The sequence below is a fragment of the Furipterus horrens genome, unplaced genomic scaffold, assembly GCF_987537825.1.
Source record: "Furipterus horrens unplaced genomic scaffold, mFurHor1.1.pri manual_scaffold_2, whole genome shotgun sequence".
In the NCBI taxonomy this organism is placed as follows: domain Eukaryota; kingdom Metazoa; phylum Chordata; class Mammalia; order Chiroptera; family Furipteridae; genus Furipterus; species Furipterus horrens.
In genome coordinates, this window is record NW_028327172.1 from 46,181,836 (window position 1) to 46,205,605 (window position 23,770).

At 39.1% G+C, this 23,770-nt stretch overlaps 2 protein-coding genes across 3 annotated transcripts in view; one reads left to right on the top strand and one right to left on the bottom strand.

Annotated features, from left to right (window-relative positions):
- C2CD3 (C2 domain containing 3 centriole elongation regulator) overlaps positions 1–18,187 on the bottom strand; it is a 124,817-nt gene extending 106,630 nt beyond the window's left edge. Inside the window, exons 1-4 of the mRNA XM_090265451.1 lie at positions 17,938–18,187; positions 15,145–15,414; positions 6,506–6,663; positions 163–386 (exon numbers count right to left, since the gene is read on the bottom strand). Of these exons, the coding sequence (XP_090121577.1) occupies positions 163–386; positions 6,506–6,663; positions 15,145–15,414; positions 17,938–17,992 (707 nt within the window). The 5' untranslated portion in view covers positions 17,993–18,187. The remainder of the gene's footprint in view (positions 1–162; positions 387–6,505; positions 6,664–15,144; positions 15,415–17,937) is intronic.
- A 395-nt stretch (positions 18,188–18,582) lies between these two features.
- Positions 18,583–23,770, top strand: part of PPME1 (protein phosphatase methylesterase 1) — a 50,365-nt gene continuing 45,177 nt past the window's right edge. For both annotated transcript variants that reach the window (XM_090265461.1, XM_090265462.1), the window contains exons 1-3: positions 18,583–18,733; positions 21,540–21,633; positions 22,191–22,283. In XM_090265461.1, coding sequence (XP_090121587.1) covers positions 18,633–18,733; positions 21,540–21,633; positions 22,191–22,283 — 288 coding nt within the window. In that variant the 5' untranslated portion in view covers positions 18,583–18,632. The remainder of the gene's footprint in view (positions 18,734–21,539; positions 21,634–22,190; positions 22,284–23,770) is intronic.

Here is a 23,770-nt window from a genome sequence, read left to right on the forward strand (position 1 = left end):
CCAGCACCTGATACTGAATGAGGAACACAGATGGTATTTAATACTGAGTTGCTAAATGAGTGACTACTCTTAGTCTTTTACCCAAACACAAAATGAAAGACAGAAATTATGGGTGCAGTGAGAATTAGCTGACAGACTGAATGTATTAGGTGTGGTAATTACCTTGGAGTGGTTGATCTACTACTGTTGGCTGTTAATTCTTTTCCATTAATTTTGGTGGTAGGTATCTTAGGAGGTCTTGATGGAACCAGAAACTGGGTATCGCTGGGTTCAGTATATTCTCTGAATCCCTCTTCAGATAAAAGCACATTTTCTGTCATGTCAGTGGTAGGAAGAGGGTGGTAGCTGTCATAAGTTTCTGACAAAGGCTCCAGGGCAAGTGAGACCTGAAAGAGACATGCAATATATCAGAACTTGTCTTTAATATTGACTAATTTTAAGACTACTTGCTTAAAGTAATGGCTCCCATTCCTTATGGGACCAAGTTCAAATTCCTGCCAGCCTCAGAAATCTCATCTCTCACTGTTCTCTCCTCCATTCTTCTCTTCTAGATACATCAATTACTTAGAGTTGTCTAAATGCACCCTATATTCATTTCCTTATACCTTGGTATATGCAATTTCCTAAGTATTACTTTCTCTGTCTCAACTTCTTTGTATCCAGTAAAAGATATAATGGCCCTCCCTTCTTGATGTTTCTACTTATTCTGTATCTATGAATCAATATAACCACCATTTGTTGAACACTTTACTACAGGTCAGAAGCTATGCTAAGTTTCTCACAAAGAGAAGCTCATATGATGAAATAACTGTTGGAAAAGCATATTATCCTAATTTGAAACTATTTTTTAAAAAGAGAGGCTTAGAGGTATTTGTAACTTGTAGCTTATTTTTCATCCTGATCATATTATGAATTCCTTGAAGGCAGGGACTATCATATTTGTTTTACTGTGGACTAATTAGCATAGTACCCAGTGTACAAGTCTAATATGCCTAATCATGTCTAATGGACTGAACTACAATGTCAGTCACTTCCTGTGACTGACCCTGAGCAACCTGTTTGGAGCTACAAAGCTATCCACCATTTGTGGCTGCTTCTGTTGGGCCTGAGTATGCACAGTAAGAACCAAGCTGTGCACCAAGGCCAGCTTTTATCAGCACTGGACTTGGGGGCAGGTCAGCAAAAGTCCCAAGCACCCCAAGATCTGCCTCCACCTGTTAGGCCTAGTCACTGAAAGAGCCTTTGGTGGTACTTGAGTTGCATGAGGTAGGTTCTCAGTGTGTCGCCAGGTAGGGGTGAGTGGTGTTCACCAGATCAATCCAGGTTCAAAGTCGGTGCCAGTGCTGTGTCTGAGGCCACTCAGCAAATGTCCCAGGGTATACCAAGTCTAGCTGCCACCCTCTGGGTGCTTGCACACCTTTGTGGTGGTGGGATGGGGTCTCAGGGATTTGTGAGGGTGAGGCCAGCAGAGTTTATTAGGCCCCAAAAGACCAAGATTTAGCCACATGAAGGGAGGACTCTGTACTAGTTGGGCAGGTAAGGAAAAAATGGTCCCTGTCCTAGAGCCACCCAACTCAATCTGTCCCAGATCCTGCCTACAGCAGGGTAGGGCCTCTGAGAGTTGTGATGTTGGGGCTACTGGATCTCCTGTGAGGGGGAGGTGCTGATCAGGCTTGGGACAAGATGAGGGGAGTGGCCCAACCTCAGATCACACAACTCAGTCTGTCCCAAATCCTGCCCAGATCTCAGCAGGGCATCCACTAGGAGTCAGGAGGGTGGGGCTGTCTGGAGCAGACAGTGGGGCTAGTGGATCTCCCGAGAGGGAGGTAACAGTCACATTCACAGAAAAATGGGGGCAATGGCTCCCCAGAGCCACACAACTTAGTCACTGACACCCTGAGTATGCCCAGAACTCTACACCCTGGCCCAGGCAGCTGACTTCTCAGCAAGGTGGGGTTACTGCATTCCCTCAGGTTGATGCTGTACGGAGAGGAATGCTCCACCCAAGAAAGGTGTCTGTGGTGTGGGGGAACACAGTTCAGGGATCCTGGCCACTGTCCCTTCAGCTCTTTCCCCAGAGCCATAAACCCCAGTCTCCTCACACAGCTCTAGTCTTCTCCCTCCATCGAAAGGCATTCAGGACGGGTGACTGTGAACAAGATTTTGTGCACTGGCCCTTTAAGAGAGCACCTGTGTCTCTATCAGACTTCCCTCTCTCCCTGGTGGACAGAATCCCCACTGATTTTTACAGCCATATATATAAAGTGGGCCCATCTTCCTGGCTCTGGTGCTCTGGGCTGGGGAGCCTGGCTTGGGGTTGAGATTCCACACTCTTCTGGGGGAACCTCTGCAGCTGAGATATCCCTCCAGAATTTCAGCCCCCGCTCATGGGCATGGAACTAGCCCTTTTCATGTCTTCACCTCTCTTTCCGTTCTCAATGTGGCTTCTGTAAATCCTTGGTTATAAGACTTCTCTTCAGTTGGTTATTCAGGGTGATTGTCCTATAATTTAGCTGTAATGCCAGTGTGGTTCTGGGAGGAGGTGTGTGTAATATCTACCTACTCTGATGCCATCTTGGATCTAAATCTACTCTTAATTAAATGGTTTAAAAATAAATGCTTGTAATGCCCTTCAAATATAAAATGTCTGGTATTGATAACTTGGTACAGAAGTAAAAGTATCAAGTTTCTAGCCAAATCAAAGAAATGGATTTCAAAAGAATTTCTAATTAAGTATTCTTATTTTCTAATTTTAATGTAAAATAATCATAGGTATGTATATATTATGCTACATGCTTATATAATAGTGTAAGTTCAGTATCTTAAAATTTCTATTACATTTTTGGCAGCTGATTTTTCTTACAGCCAGCCTGCTTGACTCATGTTATTTCTGACATCTGGTCTATACCAAGAATAAAATACAACAAAGATTCCTCTCTCAGCTTGGTTCTAATGATCTTTATCATCAATCTACTCTGAGCATCCTCCCTACAGCCACCATGGCCCTTGTTATCACTTAAAACCATTCTAACCCCATAATCTCAATTTCCCTTTAGGAACTATGTATCTGTCTCCTTTGAGTTATGACTACATGTGATCTTCACAGCAACACTCTAAAGCCATCTCTAGTCCTTTATCTTCCAGCCATTTAGCTCCCCATTGGCTTCATTCACCACTCGTCAGGAAGGATTCCACACAATCAATTCAATACTGTGCTTGGGGACAGCAAAGCAGCTTTATGAAAAGAACTCCATCATGTACTGCATTTTTAAGTTATTCTAAAATTAATATTATACATTCACATAATTTGAAGAATCAGTTTTACAAGCTTGTAGAAAAAACAAGTTCCGTACTGGCCAATGTTGCTCTCAGTTGGTTGGAGTGTCATCCTGTAGACCAAAAGGTTGTGGGCACATACCCAGGTTGCAGGTTTGATCCCTGGTCGTGGTGCATACAAGAAGGCAGCCAATCAATGTTTCTCTCACATTGATATTTCTTCCTCTCTTCTTCTCCCACCCTCCCCTCCTGTCTCTCTAAAAGCAATGAAAAAAATGTCCTTAGGTGAGGAAAGGAAGGAAGAAGGAAGGAAGGAAGGAAGGAAGGAAGGAAGGAAGGAAGGGAGGAAAAGGAAGGAAGGGAAGGAAGAAAGAAAAGAAAACCAACTCCTTCTCATAGATTCCCCCCTTCTATCTCTTCCCCCAGAGGCAACCCCTTTCAACTCCAGTACGTTACTCTACTGGTATTTACCTCTAGAGTTGCAAATAATGTGCTTATATTAGCCTACATCTTGACTCCCCTGCCCCTCACAGTTTCTGGGCACTATCTTCTGACTTCCTAATATGGAAGATAAAAATTTAGCTCCTCCCTACATCCTTCTACCTCCCCATCCCTCTGACTTGCCCATATAGTTATACTGTAAACACTGAACTAACCAAAATTTCTGTATGAGCGTATTCTATTTAAAGCTGAACTGGGGGAGCGGTGGTTAGGGGGTGGAGGGCTCGAGCAAAAAGGATAAAGGACTCATGGACATGGACATGGTGATTGCTGCGGGGTGGGGAGGTATAAGGGGAATAATTGGTAATGATAAAAAATACTACCTCCCCCCCAAAAAACAGTAAAAAGAAAAAAAAAGCTGTACCATGAGATATACTGATTCCTTTCTTTTCCTGCCCAACTCTTATCTAAAATGGCTCTAGTCTTGTTTCCTCATTTGCTTAGTTTGTATTGTCTTTATTAATAATTTAATTCTAAACTCATTGCTAGTTGTCTAAATCTCTTTTTAAGATTTTCAGACACATTAGGAGTTCTATAACCCTTTTTTTTCCCCAGAGGTTTAGGACATATTCGAAGTCTAGCTGCCACTATGCCTGGTATAGAGCTCCCATCCTGAGATCTCCCTTTACTTCTCTCCTGTGTTGATCTCTTGTTTCCAATAAACATCTTGACTTTTTAAATTTACTTCCTCATTTTGATAGAAAGTCTTCAGCTGCTTTGTCAGAAAAGTCATGAGAGAGGTGCAAATTTTGATAACTTGTACATATGAAAATGTCTTTATACCACCCTCACACTACATAGACCTGCTAGAGACAGAAATCTAGGCTATTTTTATTCAACATTCTGAAGGCATTATTGAATTGTCTTCTGGGTCCTAATGTTTCTATTTAGAAGCTTGAAGCCATACTACTTCCCAGTTCTTTGTGTGTGACTGTTGCCTATTTTCTCTGGAAGAGCATAAGATTGCCTTTGATTTTAATGTTCTGAAATGTTGCTATATAAGAGTGTAAGTTAGTTTTCTTTCAATCATTGTGTTATACTTAAAGGGCCCTTTCTAAACAAATTTTAATATCAAAAATATTTTAAAGGTTTTTAATATAAAAAATTTAAAGCAAAATCAGAAATAAATGGAATAATGAACCCAGGTACTCATTATTCAGTTTCAGCAATTATCACATTTGATGACTAATCACATTTCATTTATACCTTTCCCAACTCCTGCTCTGCCACTGGGATATTGAGATGCAAATTCCAGACATAATACCATTTCTTCTGTAAATACACTGGTAATAATATGAGGATCCCTCCCTACCAGATCATGAACAGATGACCATTAGCATATCTAAAACATTAATAATAACTTTGAATATTATCAAAAATTGAGTCAATATTCCAATTTTCCTGATTATTTCTAGTTTTAAAAAATTGTTTATATGAATCAGGACCTCAGTAAACTTTTTCAATATGGAAACTGATATACTGAGTACTGGGAAGTAACTGAACTACTTGCCAGAGTCCAAATTCTTTAAAGAAAAAACATCAAGTACAAAATATATAAATTTACAATGTCCAGTATGCAATAAAAAATTACAAGAAGCAGGATGTGCCCTATAATCTCAAGAACAATGAAATCACTTAAAACCCCAAATGACACCCAGTTTGAGGAAAGCATCCAAGAGGTTTGGAAAAGGAGTGGGGGGGAATTTAAGGAATGAAATAAACATTTTGCTTCTAGACACTCCCAGCCCACGGTTCTCCCTTTAGGTCCTGACTGTGGCCTGAGCCACCAACCAGGTTTCCAGCCCGCCCAGCCTGTGGGTCCTGAGATCCCCTTTACAGATCCTCTTGCCTGTTGCTGGTATTGCTCCTGATTAAAAAGGAGTAACTGCTGACAACCCAGGACCAGTTCAGTTCTGAATGGGTTTTTAAAGCTGAATTTTAACTCCAGTTAATTCCCCTAAACGTGTAGAGAAACAATTCCTTGCAGCTCCCAAAACTGGGCGGGGTCAGAGTTTAAGTTCTAGAATGGTGACTTTTAAAATACAATAAAGTTTTAATACTGCCCCCCCCCCAAAAAAACACTCAAATGACAGAGATAATAAAATTAGTACACAGGATCATGAAATAGCTATTATATAGATGCTTTTAAGGCTCAAGGATGTAAAAGAATATACAAATGTAAAGAAAAATAAATTGTACATTTAAAAAATAAAACATATTATTGGGACAATCACTTCCTAAGTTACACAAATGTCTAATCACTAAGTTGGATACCTGAAACTAATATAATAATATAATATGGTATGTCAATTGTAATTGAAAAAACAAAAACTTATTTTAAAAAAAGATAAATTAAAAAAAATAAAAACTAAAAAATGTAACTTTTAAAGAGATGAGAAACACATCTGAAATAAATATCTGACTGATGTGATTAACAGTAGATCAGATACTACCCAAGAAAAGAGGGGTGAATTCGAGTGTCTAGCAATCGGAAAAATATCAATCATCCAGCACATATGTACTTGGGAGTCTCATAAAGTCACTGAGAGGATTTGGATAAAGTGGGAAACAAAGGGATGTTACAGTCTTTGGGTAAAAACAAACAAAAGCATGAAGTGGGAATTAGCATGGTATATGGCAGTCATGTACTTATCCATTCTACAAACAGACTCAACTGCTTGTGCCAAAAAGTTTTATTCTATGCAGCAAAGAATGAAAATATTTTTACCTGGAGTTCTCCAAGTTTCTTAGATGTTGGTGAAACAATGCTGAAAAGTCCATTGATGTGATGGGTTGGAGAAAGCTTGGCTAATCCACTGATGTGAACTCTACCAATTGGAAGATGATCAAGTTTGGTGATTACTTCCAGCACCAGCACAGCCATATCTAATCAGAAACAATTATAATATATGCAGATAGCTTTCATTTACTTTTATTTTTAGAAGTGGACAGAGGGGTATACATTAGAAAACTTTTTTTATGTAAAAAATTTCATTTTATTTTCATATAAACCATGCGGTTACCATATAATTCTGGGAGGGGGGGCGGTGGAAAGTGAACCCACGATGAACAGAATACAGTTTTAGAGAAGAACAATGACAGAATACCTCACATGGAGAAAAAAATTACACTGAATAAGAATATTTAGCCTATCAAGTACTTTATAAGAAAAATACCTTAAAAATAGTATTTTTAATGTATCTGGGAAGAACTCAGGCTTTGCTTTTGAAATATAAAAGCAACAGCTCTTAGTTCTTTCTTCTCACCATTTCTAGTTTGACTTGGACAAAGGGCTTCTCTTGTATAGATCCAAGAGTTGGTCCCTGCCTCCCAGAGTATCTAATCGCTTAACCCTTGATTGTACCCAGAGTACTGAAATAATGAGAGCACTTGGAGCTAATTGGAATGGAAATAAACTCCTTTACTCTATTTTCAATTAGTTGCTCAGACTTAATACCTCATGGTCATAATTTATAGGAGAAATATAATGCATTCATATGGAGTCTGAGATTCTTTCAGGACAGTTTAACTTCTATTTTCTTACATAAGTTGAGAAAATGGTTCACTGTCACTATTTGTTCAATATTGTAGCAAAAAGAGCATGCAATTATAATTAGAAGACCTGTGGATGTGTTGTAGCACCTATATTCACAAACTACTTCTGTGTAAGCCATAGTTGTCTGTAAAATAGGCATCATATTCCTTCATCATGGTTGTGTGAAGAATAGGGATGTTGCAAGTAAAACATATAGCACAGTATCCTCTCCTATGGTAGATGCTTAATGACTGTTATATGACATTAGGCAAACTACCTAACATATGACATTCCCTTTCTTACCTACCCATGGATGCTATCTAAAAATCATGAGCTGCCCTGGCTGGTGTGGCTTGGTGGGTTGAGTGCTGGACTGTGAACTGAAAGGTCATGGGCTCAATTCTCAGTCAGGGCACATGCCTGGGTTACAGGCCAGGTACCCAGTTGGGAGCGCATGAGAGGCAACCACACATTGATGTTTCTCTCTCTCTCTTTCTCTCTAAAAATAAATAAAAATGAAAATTTTAAAACATGAAAAGAAAAATAAAAACAAAAATCATGAGCTAATAAATGTAAAAGTGCTTTGTAGCATATAAGATTATGTGTATATGTAGAACAGGGAAGTGTACCAACATTTTTTGGTTATTTTCTAATAGCCAGGCCCTTCCATATCTCATTAATTCTCTTAACTTTATGACACTGTTGTTTCTATCCCATGTGAGGATAACACAGACTCAGAGAAGTGATGTGACACTCCTAAACTCACCCAGCTTCAAAGTGACGAAAGTGGGCTAACACTCAGTTCCATGTAACTATAAAGTACACAAATACACTATACTGTGCTGCTTCATTATTCATTACTTCTAGGGAGAAAAAACTTAATTCTTAATAAGCTTGTGACTTCTATCCACTTTTGCTGTGAAATTATTTTTATTTTTTATTTTATATTTTTTAGCAAGAGAAAATAACCAAATTTAATACATACATATGTATGGAAACCCAGCACAAGTGAGATAGTCAGAGACACCACATGTAGGAAAGGTTCAGAGATAGAAAATGGGGCTTGAGGTATATAAGACATTCTGTGGAATCAAGAGTCCTTATTGTTCAGCATTCTTCCCACCCCCATTGTCTTTCATATTCCTACTAACTGAATCCTATCTGATTAAAGAGAGGCAAAAGTCAAGTGGTGAGACACAGTGAAGTATTGTAATTTTCTCAGTTTCTACACTAGTCTTCACATGCTCCAAACATTTTCATGGCTGCTATTTCCCATAAAGAGACAAAGGGTAAGGGAGGAAAGATGTCAGAAGAGAGTATGAGGCATATCTCAGAATCCTATAATACCTCTATTTCCTGAGGCATAGCAGAAACATTAATGATCTCGGGTTCAGGGAAGCCCTGAAATTTGGGTTGGTGTAAGGGACCCCTTCAGTAGGTCACTTTTAAGTCTGAAACTCAATTTCATCACCTAGAAAATGAGGCTAATACCCACTGCAAACGTACAAGGCCTCACAGCATGCATTCTAATACTTCCAGTGGCTTTCTCTCATTCCTTGTACTAACTTTTTACTTCCCTTAAACAAAAAGTTCTTAAAGATTTAAAATGAAAAAAGATTTTTCTCACAGAAAGAAACCTTTCTGTTTGTCATGCTTTTGCAATAGCTTTAACTTCTGTTCAGAATAAAATGAAGTAGGTATAAAGAAATGAATAAGACTTCTGGTCAAGATGGAAGCATAGGTAAATATGGCTGGCCTCCTTGCACAACCACAGCAAAAATTACAATTAGACTACAAAACAAACATCACCCAGAGTCATCAGAAAATCAAGCTGGATGGAAGTCTAACAACCAAGGAATTAAAGAAGCCACGTCATCCTGACAGGAAGGAGGGGCGGAGGCACGGAGAGGCTCTGCCCCAAACCAACTTAGCAGTGCACTTTACTAACACAGGCCATGCTAAGAAAGGGAGTCAAAGGAGCTCTACATAACACATAGAAATAAACACAGAGAGGCTGCCAAAATTAGGAGACAAAGAAATATGGCCCAAATGAAAGAACAGAACAAAACTCCAGAAAAAGAACTAAACAAAATGGAGATAAGCAATCTATCAGATGCAGAGTTCAAAACACTGGTTATCAGGATACTCAAGGAACTCATTGGGTACTCATCAGCATAAAAAAGACCCAAACAGAAATGAAGGTTATGTTAAGTGAAATAAAGGAAAATTTACAGGGAACCAACAGTGGAATGGATAAAGCTGAGAATCAAATCAATGATTTGGAACATAAGAAAGAAAAAAACATTCAATCAGAACAGCAAGAAGAAAAAGAATCCAAAAAAACAAGGAGAGGTTAAGGAGCCTCTGGGATAACTTTAAATGTACCAGCATTCGAATTATAGGGGTGCCAGAGAAGAGGAAGAGCAAGAAATTGAAAGCTTATTTGAAAAAATAATGAAAGAAAACTTCTCTAATTTGATTAAGGAAATAGACATCGAAGTCCAGGAAGCAGAGTCCTGAACAAGGTGGACACAAAGATGACCACATCAAGACACATCATAGTTAAAATGCCAAAGGTAAAGATAAAGAGAGGATCTTAAAAGCAGCAAGAGAAAAGGAGAGTTACCTACAAAGGAATTTCCATAAGACTATCAGCTGATTTCTCAAAAGAAACTTTGCAAGCATGAAGGGACTGGCAAGGAGTATTCAAAGTGATGGAAAACAAGGACCTACAACCTAGATTACTCTATCCAGCAAAGCTATCATTTAGAATGGAAGGGCTGATAAAGTGCTTCCCAGACAAGGTAAAGCTAAAGGAGTTCATCATCACCAAGCCATTATTACAGGAAATTTTAAACGGATTGATTTAAGAAAGAGAAGATAAAAACTATGAATATTCAAATGGCAATAAATTCACAATTATCAACAGCTGAATCTAAAAAATAAACTAAGCAAACAACCAGAACATAAACAGAATCATAGATGTCACAGAGATCATTTGAAGGGTTATCAATTGGGAGAGGGAAGGGGAAGAATGGAGGAAAAGGTGCAAGGATTAAGAAGTATAACTTGGAGGTACAGGGTAGATAGGGAGATATGAAGAACTGTACAGGAAATGGAGAAGCCAAGGAACTTATATGCATGACCCATGGACATGAACTAAAGAGGGAATTGCTGGAGGGAATGTGTGGTACTGGGTGGAGGGGGGCAAAAGGGGAAAAACTGGGACAATTGTAATAGCGTAGTCAAAATATATTTTAAATAAAGACGTGAATAAAACAAACCATTCTGAAACACAAGAGACTTCCGGCCAAGACGGAGGCCTGGACTGACATGCTCCGTCTCCCTCCACAACTAAGAAGGAATACAACTACCACAAAATCAGCAATAACCATAAGTTCCAGAAAATAAATGGAAGTCCAACGTATGAAGTTATAAAGAAGTGGTGCTCATCCAGACAGGTACTAGGAGCGAAGCCGGGGCGGAGAGCTCAAGCTGTGCTGGCAGCGGCGGAGGCAGTGACAGCAGCAGGACAGCGGTAAGCACAGACACCTGTATTTAAGGGGAGGCGAGAAGTGCCTGGGGAGCACCCCAGCTGTAGACCAAACCCGTCAGCTTGCGATTCCAATGCCAGGGAAGGCAGACCTCCATTGCCTTGGACTGTGAAGGCCAGACAGGGTGGGGATGGAGGAGGAGGCTCCCAGTCTCTCAGCGGAGAGAGAACGGCAGGAATCCATCTTGGACCCCCACCCCACAGAAAACACCACAGTGTGGTGAGAAAGGTCACAGGGTAGTGAGGAGTGCACGGGGCTCTGCCCCCTATAGCGTAGGAGATGTGACAGCCCCGCCCAGGAAGCAAAGGTAAACACAAAACTGTCTGGATGGCACAGATCATGATAGAGATCCCAGTGACCCAGCTGACCAGACAGCAAATATCTAATCTAATGAAGCAGCAGATAGGAAATCTTTCTGAGGCTCAGTTCAGAGCTTTGCTTATAGAAGTGCTTACAGACCTGACAGTAGATCTTAAACAAGACAGGGAAGGAATGAAGGCTAGTCCTGCTGAAATGAACAAAAACACATACAAAACTAGCGGTGAGGGAAAGAAAACCAGGGATCAGATCAACAAATCGGAACATAGGGTAGGAACAGACAGTCGACCAGTGCAGAAAGAGGAAACGAAAAGTAAGGAAAATTAGGAGAGGCTCAGAAACCTATGGGACAGCTATAAGCGGGCAAACATCTGAATCATAAGGTTGCCAGAAGGTGAAGAACTAGAAATTGAAAAATTATATGAAAAAATAATGAAGCAGAACTTCCCTAACTTGGGGAAGGAAATAAACTTACAGGTCCAGGAAGAACAGAGAGTTCCAAAAAAACGGGACCCAGGGAGAACCATACTAAGACACATTATAATCAAAATGTCAAAAATTAAGGATGAAGAGAGAATCTTAAAAGCAGCAAGAGAGAAGAAGAGAAATATGTACAAAGGGGTCCCAATAAGACTATCAGCTGATTTCTCAAAAGAAACTCTGCAGGCAAGAAGGGACTGGCAAGAAATATTCAAAGTAATGAAAAGCAAAAACCTACAGCCACAATTACTCTATCCAGCGAAGCTGTCATTCAGAATAGAAGGGCAGAGAAAGTGCTTCCAGGACAAAGCAAAACTGAAGGAGTTCATCAGATCCAAACCACTGTTATATGAAATGTTAAAGGGACTTGTTTAGGAGAAAGAGGATCAAAACTATAAACATTAAAATGAAAACTGTATCACAAAAACCAATAACAGAAGCTAGGGAACCGAAACAAAGGCAAACTAAGTAGGCAATGAGAGTGTGAAAAGAATTATAGGTATAGGGAACATTTTGGGGGGAGGTCAGCAGGGAGGGGGAAGGGGGGAAAGGGAGGGAGATGGTATAGGAATTAAGAAGCATAGTAAGAGGGAGTGGAGTAGACAGGAAGATGTTGAGAAGAACTATATGCACAACCAATGGGCAAGGACTAAGGGAGGGGGGACACCTGGAGGGAAGGGGGTCACTGGGTGGAGGGGAACAAAGGGAAAAGAAATTGGGACAACTGTAATAGCATAAATAATAAAACATATTTAAAAAAAAAAAACCATACTACCTACTTCACAGGGTCATTTAAAACATCAAATAAGATGATGGACTTGAACATAGTTTATGAACTGTAAAATGCTATACATTTTTTCTTGTTCTTATAAAATTCATGTAATCTTTACTGTCTCCCTTTTTCTAATCTAGATATATTCATGTTTTATCCTAATATGTGACAATATTATTGATTTACTTTATGCATTTTATTTTCTTTTAAATGAGCTATGCATACAAAAGAGTACATAAAAGAATAATAAAAGAAATATCATACAACTTAAGAAATATTTATATTTTTCCCAAGTTTTGAGTTCATACTCCTTTGAACCTGTGTCTTCATTTTCTAATAAGCATAGTGTATACTGATATTCACTATTGAGCGCTCACTTACAATGTTCACCTCATCTGTCTTCTAGTCATATGGGACCTTCTCCAAGGCTTTTTCCTAACTAGAATCATAAAATTTGAGTATTGGCCAATTTGGTGTTTAACCTCTTCCATTTACTAATGGGAACATTAAGACCCAGGAAAATGATATGGCTTGCTCAAAGTCAAGCAGCATGTTAGCATAGAACAGAAGTAGGATTCTGATTTCCTAATACCGTATGATAAGTTAATTTCCTGGAATATTCATACAGTACTCATTGTATGTAAAGTAATGAAGCACTTAGTTACATAATGTCTGGCACCATTCACTTCTGTTTCATGTCGATTTTGCTTTTTCAACAAATTTTTAAGTTCTTTTTGATCAGAGACTACATCTAACATCTCTGTATCCCCCACTGTGCCTAAGACACTTCACATGCATAAATTAAAAAATAATAAAACTTGCATTTTTTTTCCCCAGCAGCTAGTTTGCTGGAGGAATAAATAAACAAGAATATCAAGTGACTATGAAATACAAATATCCTGCAGTTATGTATTTCTACTCAGATTCTTATTTTTTTAACCTTCTTGGTGTTTGCTGGTAGGGGACTTTTTATTTTTCAATTATACTTTACATTAAATATTCTTTTGCCTTAGTTTCAGGTGGATAGCACAGATAGTGGTTAGACACCATATACTTTACAAAGTTATAACCCAGTATTTCAAGTACCACAGGGCACTACAGGGAGTTATTACAATATTATTGACTATATTCCCTATGCTGTACTTAAGACATTATATTTTTATAAAACTCACACCTACAATGTGCCAGGTACTGCAGCAATAATGCTACGATTTTTTTCATTTAATCTTCACAATAATTTCTTTCAGGTAAGTGCTATTATCCCCATTTAACTAAAGAGGAAACCGAAGCTCTAATATCTTACAGAACCTCCCAGCATCACAGAGCATCCAATCCATCACAGAGCATCCAATCCTGAAGCCAGAGGTCAAATTCAAGATTGTCTGACTTCAAAGTCCATGCTCTTCTCATTCAACCAGGTTGTTTCTTTATAGAAAGGTCAGCTATTTGACCTCATTTTACAGATGAGAAAAAAAGGGCATCAGAAATGGTAAGGGACTTTCCCAAGATCCCACAGCTAAATAATACCAACCTAAAGTTCAGATGAGACATCTAATGCAGTTTTTATTTTATCCCAGGACGCTCAAGTAAATGTCTGACCTGCTAGTTACCATATGAATAGATACCTTCTTTCTTACTGAAGAATTTCTAATCACTCTTAATTTGTTAAATTATATAAAAATATCACATGAGGATTCAAGTTTAGGTTTCCAGTATCCAAGTATCTATGGGTATCCTTTAATAGCACTTACTACTTTCTACCTATTATTATAACTAAACTTCTCTTTGAATTTAGTTAGAATTAGATACCATTCTGATTAAATGTTTGTATTCATTTTTGTAATTCCCATAGTGTCTACACAATGTTTAGTACATAAGTGATCAATATATATATTTTTAACTACTGAAGCTTTTGTTTTTACATTCTGATGTTTCCCCAAAGTTTTTCTTGACAGAATATAAGTTTCTTAAGACAGGTTATCTTTAATTCAGCTTTGGCTTTTTAGTATTCTTAGCCCAACAATGTTTACATGATAAATGCTTAATTCTTACTGATTTGAACTGGATTTACTTGATAAGTAACCCCATCGTCCAAAATGTGTTTATGTGAAAGCTTGACCTGAATATTGAGCAATAATACAGTACATTTAGAATGCTTTTCTGGAACAGAAATGAAGATATTTTTGGTTCCTGGATTCTTATAGAGGGATCTTTCCCTTTGAAAACCTGTAGTACTAACCATTCATTTGGCATTTAGTATGGATTTTCTTGTACTATTAGTAAATTTTATATCTATATCTTTTCCTTGAGCATAATTTAAGTCCCAGAGCAAAAACTATGGTTTTTACTTAAAGAAGCATGATTCGGTAAAAAGTACATGAGTTTTGGTGTCATACACAAGTGGATTCAAATTCTAGTTCTGCCATTGTCAACTATGTAATCTTAGAGAGTATTGATTGCATCTCTGAACCGAGTTTCATTGTCTATAAAACAGAATATATCTATCTTGAAGGGTTATTAAGGATTAGAAATAATACATGTCAACTCCTAGCTCATAGTATACTCTCAATAAATTATGGCTATTATTAAACCTCTTTGTGTCCTCAATAACAACGTCATAGATACTAGGTATGCAATAACACCTACTGCTGACAATATTACTACAGGCTTGTTAGGCCTGTAGGTGAAATGACAAGACAAAATCATACCTGTTAGGTAAGAGGTAAATTGCTTTGGACCACAGCGAATAGCATAACGTGTAGTTGTTCTCACAGCTTTTGGTTCAGTCTGCAATGTGTCCCTGGGACAAAAGAGGGTTCCATCTGATGTTTCTCCCCACCATCTCACTCGAACAAGGACACAAGAAGGAGGTTTTGAGGTCTTCCATATGACTTTATCAATAGTAAGCTTCAGAAAGCAGCGTAGCTGGCCTTCAACTAGAGGTGGCAAGCTTGTAGATGGAGGAATGTCACTCAAACCTGTGGAGAAATTCAAGAATACTAAGTGAAAATTTAGACTAAATATAGAATAGAATCTTCTCTTTGAATAAAAACACATAAAAACATTTTAGTCTGTACAGAGAGCAGGCTTATCTTACCTATTCTAATAAAGGAGAAGTAACTAGTAAACTAGACCACAGAATAACCTATCTCGTCACTTAAGCCACCCCGACAACAAATTAGTATTTAGGGGTTGATTCAGGTTACTGTGTAAAGAATATAATAACTTAAGACATACTAATACAAACTCCTCTTCCATTGAAAGATACCATTTTAAAAATACAATGATATGGTAGATAGGTTTTCAATCCTCAGTAGTTGAAATTTTTCTTCCAAGTACTGTTGTTCTGATTATTACAAAGTTCGCAATTCTTAAGATATGTTATCTTTACCTCCCTTACTTTAAAACCACCACTAAACACAGAGCAGCAAAAACTCTCTTCACTCAACTCTCAAATGATTAAGTCTATACCTTACAACTCAGCATTTCAATAAAGAGCACCTTAAATGGTCTCTTTTCTTTCCTGCCAACATCATATAGTTGATGAGGATAAAGATTATCATCTTTATATTCTGCTCTATTTTTCAGCACAATGCTGGGTTAGTAATACTTACTGGCTTCAGACAGATAACAATATGCAAATGAGGCAATTAAACACAGCTTTCTATACAACTTTCCTTTTAATGTATCTTCTAACCAAGACTAAGAGATTTAAGAAATTATTCTTACATTACACACCTTTCTATTCCTCTGACTTTTCCCTTGGGGAGTGTTTATGCCTCATGAGAGGAAAATATACTGGAGTCTCTCAGATCAAGAATCTCTATAAGTAATTCTTTGGGTTTCTGAAGTGAACACCCTCTCTGCTCTCTGTAGTGGAGAAAAGACCTACCATAATTTTTATGGATAACTAGTTTCAATATAAAAATTATACATAGGTGTGTACATGAGCACTACTGCATATGCATATAAGATAGCTAGTAGGGCATTTTTATGTTATTTCTATTTTGATGTTCGTATTAACTAAATAGGCTTGACTGGGTTTGACATAGGGAGCACAACTGACCACTTCCATGCTTCTGTCTCATATCCTCCCATCATTCCTGGCAGGAAAGGTACTGCCTCAAGATTGTCTTAAATATCTTAAACAGCCCTGGCCGGTGGCTCAGTTGGTTGGAGCATCGTCCTGTACACCAAAAGGCCACAGGTTTGATCCCAGGTCAGGACACATATCTGGGTTGTGAGTTCCAACCCTGGTCAGGGCACATACTGGCGGCAATTGATCATGTATCTCCCTCCCTACCTCTCTCTAAAATCAATAAACATATCCTTGCATGAGAATTTTTTTAAAAGTTTGGATAAGATTTATTTCTAGGTTGTAACCCCAGTCCTCCCCCTAATGGCCAAATACACTATAACGGGTCCTGTTATCTCTTTGTGTATAATATAAAAAGGCAGTCACCCTTTTTTTTTTTTTTTTTTTTTTGAGGCAGCCCTGTAGAGATTCAAATTCTAGTTACCTCATCTGCCCTGGGTTCCTAGGGTGACTGCTCTTGTTGCAACTAACATTTTTCTGCTCTCTTGGAGTGAACTACCCTGGTAAACCTCTTGTTACACACTCTTCCTTTTATCTTCTCAAATCCTTCATACTCACACTCTCAAACTCTTCAGTGCTACCTACCACATGGTGTACCCCCCACGCTTTTCCTCTCTCCTCCACAACTCTCTCTCCCAACTTCCGTTTGCAGCCCTTCATGCTTCATGACTGCCTCATGCTTCACTCATTTAACTAACACTGAGTCCTGCTTTGTGCTAGTTCTTGGGGATTCAGTAATGTATAAAGCATGACCCTTGTCTATTAGGTTTACTGACATACACCTTTCTCCAACCTGTTCTCTCCTATATGGACTTCCAAAGGTATACCCCTCACACACGTTTAACTTTGTTATCAAAAACCTTCCCAAGTTATGGGGATGATTTAATGTACACTGCAGTGACTATAATAGTGCATTGTATACTTGAAAGTTGCTAAAAGTGTAGATGTTAAAGGTTCTCGTTACAAGGAAAAAAATTTTGAAACCAAGTATGGAGGTGGATGCTAACTAGTTATGGTAATCATTTTGCAACATATACAAATATCCAATCATTATGATGTATATCTGAAACATAATGTTATGTCAATTATATCTCAAATTCCAAAAAGACAAAAAAAAAGTCTGTAGTATTTTTTATTCCCTTCCTCTAGAGTCCGACCCGTATGCTTTAGCCCTCACTTCGCCCCATTAATGCGTCCAGTTTGCCAGCCCACAACACTCGCCTCCAGCCCCTGTTTCATTTCCATTCGGAGAGCCAACTGCCTCCTTGGTTATTCTCCCTCCTCCGTCCCTTTTCTTCTTCTTTTTTTTTTTTAACAGGGTGGTATTGAGGGTCTCCCTAGAATTCCTTACATCCTGTTCCTCTAACTCCGCCCTATTTCTTCAACCTTTGGTCTCTCAGGTTACCTCCTTTCTTGCGGCCACGGCCGCCCCCAGGTCCCTGGCCTTTCCGTTGTTTCATGATGAGGCCGAGCTTTTCTTCACCGACTTAACTCCGGCCCCAGGACCTAGGCCGTAGCCTCCAGCCATCCCTTCCCACCGCGCCTGCGTTCCCCGGCAACCGGCAACCGGCAACGCTGTGGGCAGCCTGGGAAGCAGGAAGAAGCAGCTTTCCATGTAACAGTCTGAGAAGCGGTGAGAAGGAAAGGCGCCAAGACTTCTCACCACCAAAAGACTGCAACACCCAGGATGCTTTGCTACACTACCTCTGCGGGGTTGGACGCTGTCGCCTCCAGCTGCGCACGCGCAAAGAGATTCGTCCTTTGAGGACTCCATAGTCCAAGATGCATTGCCCCAAAGAGCTCTTCTCTTTCCGGGAAGGGTTGTCGAGTTTTCCGCTCGGGGTCATTGGGGTCCGCAGACTCCGTTACCCAGCTTCCTTTGTGAAAGCAATGTTCCTGTTGCGCACTTCCGGTAGAACCTCCTGAAACGAGTGGGTGGAGTTTACGGAGCCGGTGGGCGGTGGGCGGTGCTGCCGGTAGCTGGGTGCTGTCCAAAGGCGACTGGGCACCAGAGGAGCGAGCTGTGACCGGTTGGGCCGTACTTAAATTAACCTGGGACGAAGTTTCGGCGTCTGCTTGACTACCTCCGGCCTCCCCTTCATGTCGGCCCTTGAGAAAAGCATGCACCTCGGCCGCCTGCCCTCTCGCCCCCCTCTACCCGGCAGCGGGGGCAGTCAGAGCGGAGCAAAGATGCGAATGGGGTACGTGACTCGGACCCCTTCTTCCTAGAGACCAGGCCTTGGCCATCGGAGAATGGTGGCGCTGGGCGTTTAGAGCTGCTCCGCAAAGGAGGCTAAGGAGAGGAGAGAATGTTGGCGGCGGCCTGGAGACGTTTACATGGAGTAGAAGGCAGATTTGGGCTGTAGGGAAGGCACCAAGTTAATGGAAATTGGAGGGCAAATAATATTGAAAGGAGAAGGGAATAGGGAAAATTTGAGGAAGCCAAGAGAGTACCTACAGAAGCACCTACAGAAGAAGGGATGGAGGAGGTTTGCAAAAAGGGAGTCGAGCGATGACGAAGATGGGGAGAACGCTGCTAGGGATGGTTGAGGGAAATGGGAAATGACTAAGAAAAGTTGAGAGGAATTGGGGAAAACAACTAGGGGAAAATTTAGGAGGAGTAAGAAGACTGTGAGAATAGATAGTAGAAAAGCTGAGAGAACTAGAGAACACCTGAAGCAGGGTTAGAGAAGGAAATGAACTAGAGCAGAAGGTTCTAGAAAGAGTTCCCAGAGGTGTAAGAGGCAGATTCAGGGAGTTGGGGTGTCTAGGAGAACTGGGAAAGCTTGGGAAATAGGAGTAAGGAAAGATGGAGAATATAGCCAAGAAGAGTAATAGGACTGTGATGAGGAGCGTAGGGAATAAGGGGAGGCGTGATGAGGGAGAGGACCGAGGAGCTTAGAGAGCAACCGTGGGCTCTCGAAATCGGGAAGGGACTGGAAATAGGGTTTGGTGAATGGAAGTGCTGCACAGGGAAGGTCTGGGAAGCTTAAAGCGGAAGATTTGGGCAATTGATTTTTGCCTGGCAAATAGGTCTGATGGCGGCTATGTACTGGTTTGATAAAACTCAGACTTAATGAAGCATTGAAAGTAGCTACTTTAAATGTTTCAGGGAAGCCATTTACTAGGAAAAAAACCTTGTTGAAGAGATAGGCTTTTGGAACTTTAGGTTGTTGAATGGCTTCTGTCAGGTTAGGGAATACGTAGGTGTAGGGGAGGGAGCACAGTGAGTTGAACGCGGGAGTTTTAATTGCTGGAAAGCAGGGAGACTTGAATAGGCAGTTGGTTTTCGAGGGGTGTTTGTAGCATCAGACAGGATTCTGGAGACTAGTGAGCGGAAAGAGAAAAGGGGCAGGAAGAGTACTTAGGTGTAAGGTAGTCAAAGGTTTGTGTTCGGAATGTAGAAATGGGTTGGTCGATATTCTTGGAATAAGGACTAGAGAACAGACACCTTAGGTTCTGAAGAAGCAATGTGTACATAAACTGACCAAAAGAGATGAGAACAGGAGACGGAGGACTGTGAAAGTGGGTTCTAGCAATGAAGAAAAAGGAGAATCCTATAAATTGAAACAGTAGGAGATGGTGAAAATGGTTGGAAAAAACAGGGAAAAACTAAGGTTTGAAGTGGAGACCTGACTATGATACGCGGTAGAAAAGTGGAGAACCTTGACAGGAAAAGATAGGTCGATGGACAATGGATGCACAACAGAAAGGGGGGTGGGGGCTACATTCAAGGTCGAATGAAGATTGTTTTAGCTTTGGAAGACAAAGATAGGACTGTAACGTGAATAACGAGGAGGTTCTGGAAACTGATCCATAACAGGTTATTTGGGAAAATTAACCTGGAGTATACAATTAATGTTACCTTTATCGTTGATATGGGTATTAGTTGCTGCCTGTCTTAATCTAAAATTTGATCTTTCACTATACCAGCACTCTGATAAAAAAATGTGCAAAAATATTAGCTTTTTAATAACTATACATGCTTCAGATAAGTTTAATTAGCGCTCATCTTCTAACTTTGTCAAAACAAGTTGCCTGGGGATGAAGTGAAGAAAGATACTAAGAAAATAAAGGAAAAATCTGTAGATTAGAAGGTTGTATAATTGTTAGTAAGTTACTCTCTTTAAATAGATGTTTGGTCTTCTTAAGTTAACTGCTTGTCCTGGAAAATAAAGTTCTTCAGAAAGATGCTTCTTTATGGTATTGCGAAGAGAAGAGCATATGTTGGTGAATTTTATGTGGTCCTCAAGTGGCTTATTTTCCTGTGTGGTTTTTTTTTTTTTTTCTACTCCCATATCGTAACATAGGCAGACCTCTTCTAAATCTAATGTTAGTGATAATATAGACTCTCTCCCCACTACAATTATAAAGCTGGAAAAGAGCTTTGAAATTATCTCATTTCAGCACTTAACTGTATATTTGAGGAAACTAAGATTCAGAGAATTTTATATTCTGTAAAATAAACTAAGGGGCAGGGGACAATACTTTCTCTAAATAAATCTTCCTCATACTGAAGTACCCTAGAAGCTTGGCGGTGGGGCCGGCCACTAATGACTAGGACATGGGATTCTTGACTGTGCCACCCATGGTAGGGTTTTTTGTTTGTTCTTTGTTTTTTGTTTTGTATTCATAGTTGTTATCCTGGCAATACTTAATTTGAGTTCTGTATCTTACTCCTTTGCAGATACTTTAGGATTCAGTCTTTTTCCTCAGTCCTGATTTATAAAGTCCCACTTCCATCTTTGTCTGCTGCCCCTTCTATCTCTTAATCTCAAGTTGGGCTTGTCCCTTTGACAGTCTCTTCTATACTTACTTTTTAACTATTTTTCATAATCTCTTGCCCTCAATTTTACTAACTTTATTTAATGTGTACATATTCAGGATGGTTTTGAGTTTATGAAATTTTTTTTTGAGTTTTCCTAGTTTCGTTTTTCAAATTGGATTTGGTAATTCCAGAATAATTTTTTTACTTGAAATGTCTCTCTCTCTTTTTTATTTCCTTAGCCCTGGAAGAAAGCGGGATTTTTCCCCTGTTTCTTGGAGTCAGTACTTTGAGTCCATGGAAGATGTAGAAGTAGAGAATGAAACTGGCAAGGATATATCCTTTGCAAAATGGCTTATTCTTGAGTAAGCTTATAATGTTGTTTAAGTTAGAAAACTTGTTTAGTTCCTAAAACGTTCTTTATTCCTGTTGTTTATTTCGTTTTCACCTGTTTTTTTATTTTATTTTATTTTATTTTTTTTCACCTGTTTTTTAATGCAGCATGAAATATTACCTATAAATCAAGGACAATATTTTACTTGCTTATAATTGTCTAATGTATGGGGAAGGGATTAAGAATTAAATGTCTAAAAATGATACACATCTTAAGGGCCCAGGGGAAAGTTTCATGAGTTAAGTGGGTTGAACATGGACTATGTACTCAGAAACACAAAGGGAATCATGATTTTTTCCCATTGAAAAATGGTCATATTGAGTCCATGCTTCAAAAACAGGTTTGGTATCTCAGAAACTTCTATTTAAGTGTCTTAAGTTTGGAAGTTTGCAGCTTTGTATGTAGCTTGGTGCTGCGTGAGTTTTCTAATCAGTATTATTATGACTAATCAAAAATGTCAATGAATAAGCTTAGATATGTTATCTTTAACTATTCATACACTTTTCGAGTTTATAAGAGTGGTTCAGAGGGTCCTGTCTTACTCCTTCTGCATGGAGGAGGCCATTCCGCCCTTTCCTGGGCTGTGTTCACGGTAAGTAGTTGATAATAGAAGTTGATGTTAGCACAGTCATTGTTTACTTCTGGGTGAATTTGACTAGCCTGATTCTTCCTTTAGTGCTCACTCATGTGGCTTGATGTAAGAAGGTTATGGATGTGAGTCGATTTTGTATTTCTCATGGTAGGCCAAAGATAAACTAGAGGTTCTCAACTGGGGTGAGCTTCAGTGCATGAATTCTTCAGTTTATAAAATGTTTTATATATATATTTCATTGGGATGAGGGGGATGGAATTTGTGCCTTTCAGAGGTGGAGGTCTGTATCTCAGTAGTCTAAGCAATGGATAAGCAGACATATTCTACTTAGGTGCTTTAGACAGAAATAATATCTTTTTTATTTGTCTCCCTCATAGAGCTTATTGTAGTACTTTATACATGAAGATGTCATATAAGTACAGGTATCCCCCATATAACACAGTACTTCTATAACACGGTTTTGCTCTAACACAGTTAAGAGAATTGGGGAATCCCCCCAAATAACACGGTACCTCTATAACACAGTTTCACTTTAACATGATATGACAGTAGACAATATCCAAGAATAGCTGGTAGAAGAAGAAACTGATGAAGCAATTTTGGTGGAAGTGACATCTGCAATGTGCCAAGGTAACTTAGGGGACGATAGCACTGATGGAAACGAAGAAGTTAAACAGTTTACTCTAAAAAGCATAAAGGCAGACCTAGAATTAGCTAAATAGAGTCATATTTCTTAAATGAAGATCCTTGCACTGAAAGGAGCACAAAGTTTGAGAACTTCAAAAGTGCTTAGCACTGTGTAACGAAATTTATAAAGATCTCTCAGCTAAAAGCAAGCGATCTAAAATAACAGTTTTTTTTGCAAAAAGTAGAGCATAGAAATCAAGATAATGCTGAAGTTCAAAGGATGAGGATATCTTGTCAAAAAGAAAACGCAAGAAAATATTACTTAATTCATATTAATATGTAATACTTTTGATGAAAATTGCTTTAATAGAGATATTTCTCTTAATTATAAAAATATAGTATGTTTTTTTAAGTTTTGGAACCAAACCCCCCCTTTTTTTTAGGTCTTTATTTCATATAACATGGGTGCGCATAACATGCATTTGATAGGAACCTACCATCTGTGTTATATGGGGGTTACCTGTATTTGGAAAACATTTCTTCTTTTTTACAAATAATACTTTGTATTTTAATGGTACTTGTGAGCTACTAGGAAGTAGACAGTACTTTGTTGATGATACCCTGGTCTAAAGTAGAGGATATATGTCTGTGTGATTGCTGTTAGTTGCAGGGCTTCCTAATATCTTTGACTCTGGGGTGGGACAGTCCATTATGCAAAGAGAGAGACTGCAAAGAAAGATACTGGCAACATTCTTGTCTAAGTGAAATTGCCCTATCTTCTTCTATGTATCAAACAGATATACATACTTCCTTTATTTGCCACTAGGGAGTCTGAAGGACAGAAAGTGGGAGCAAGTAGG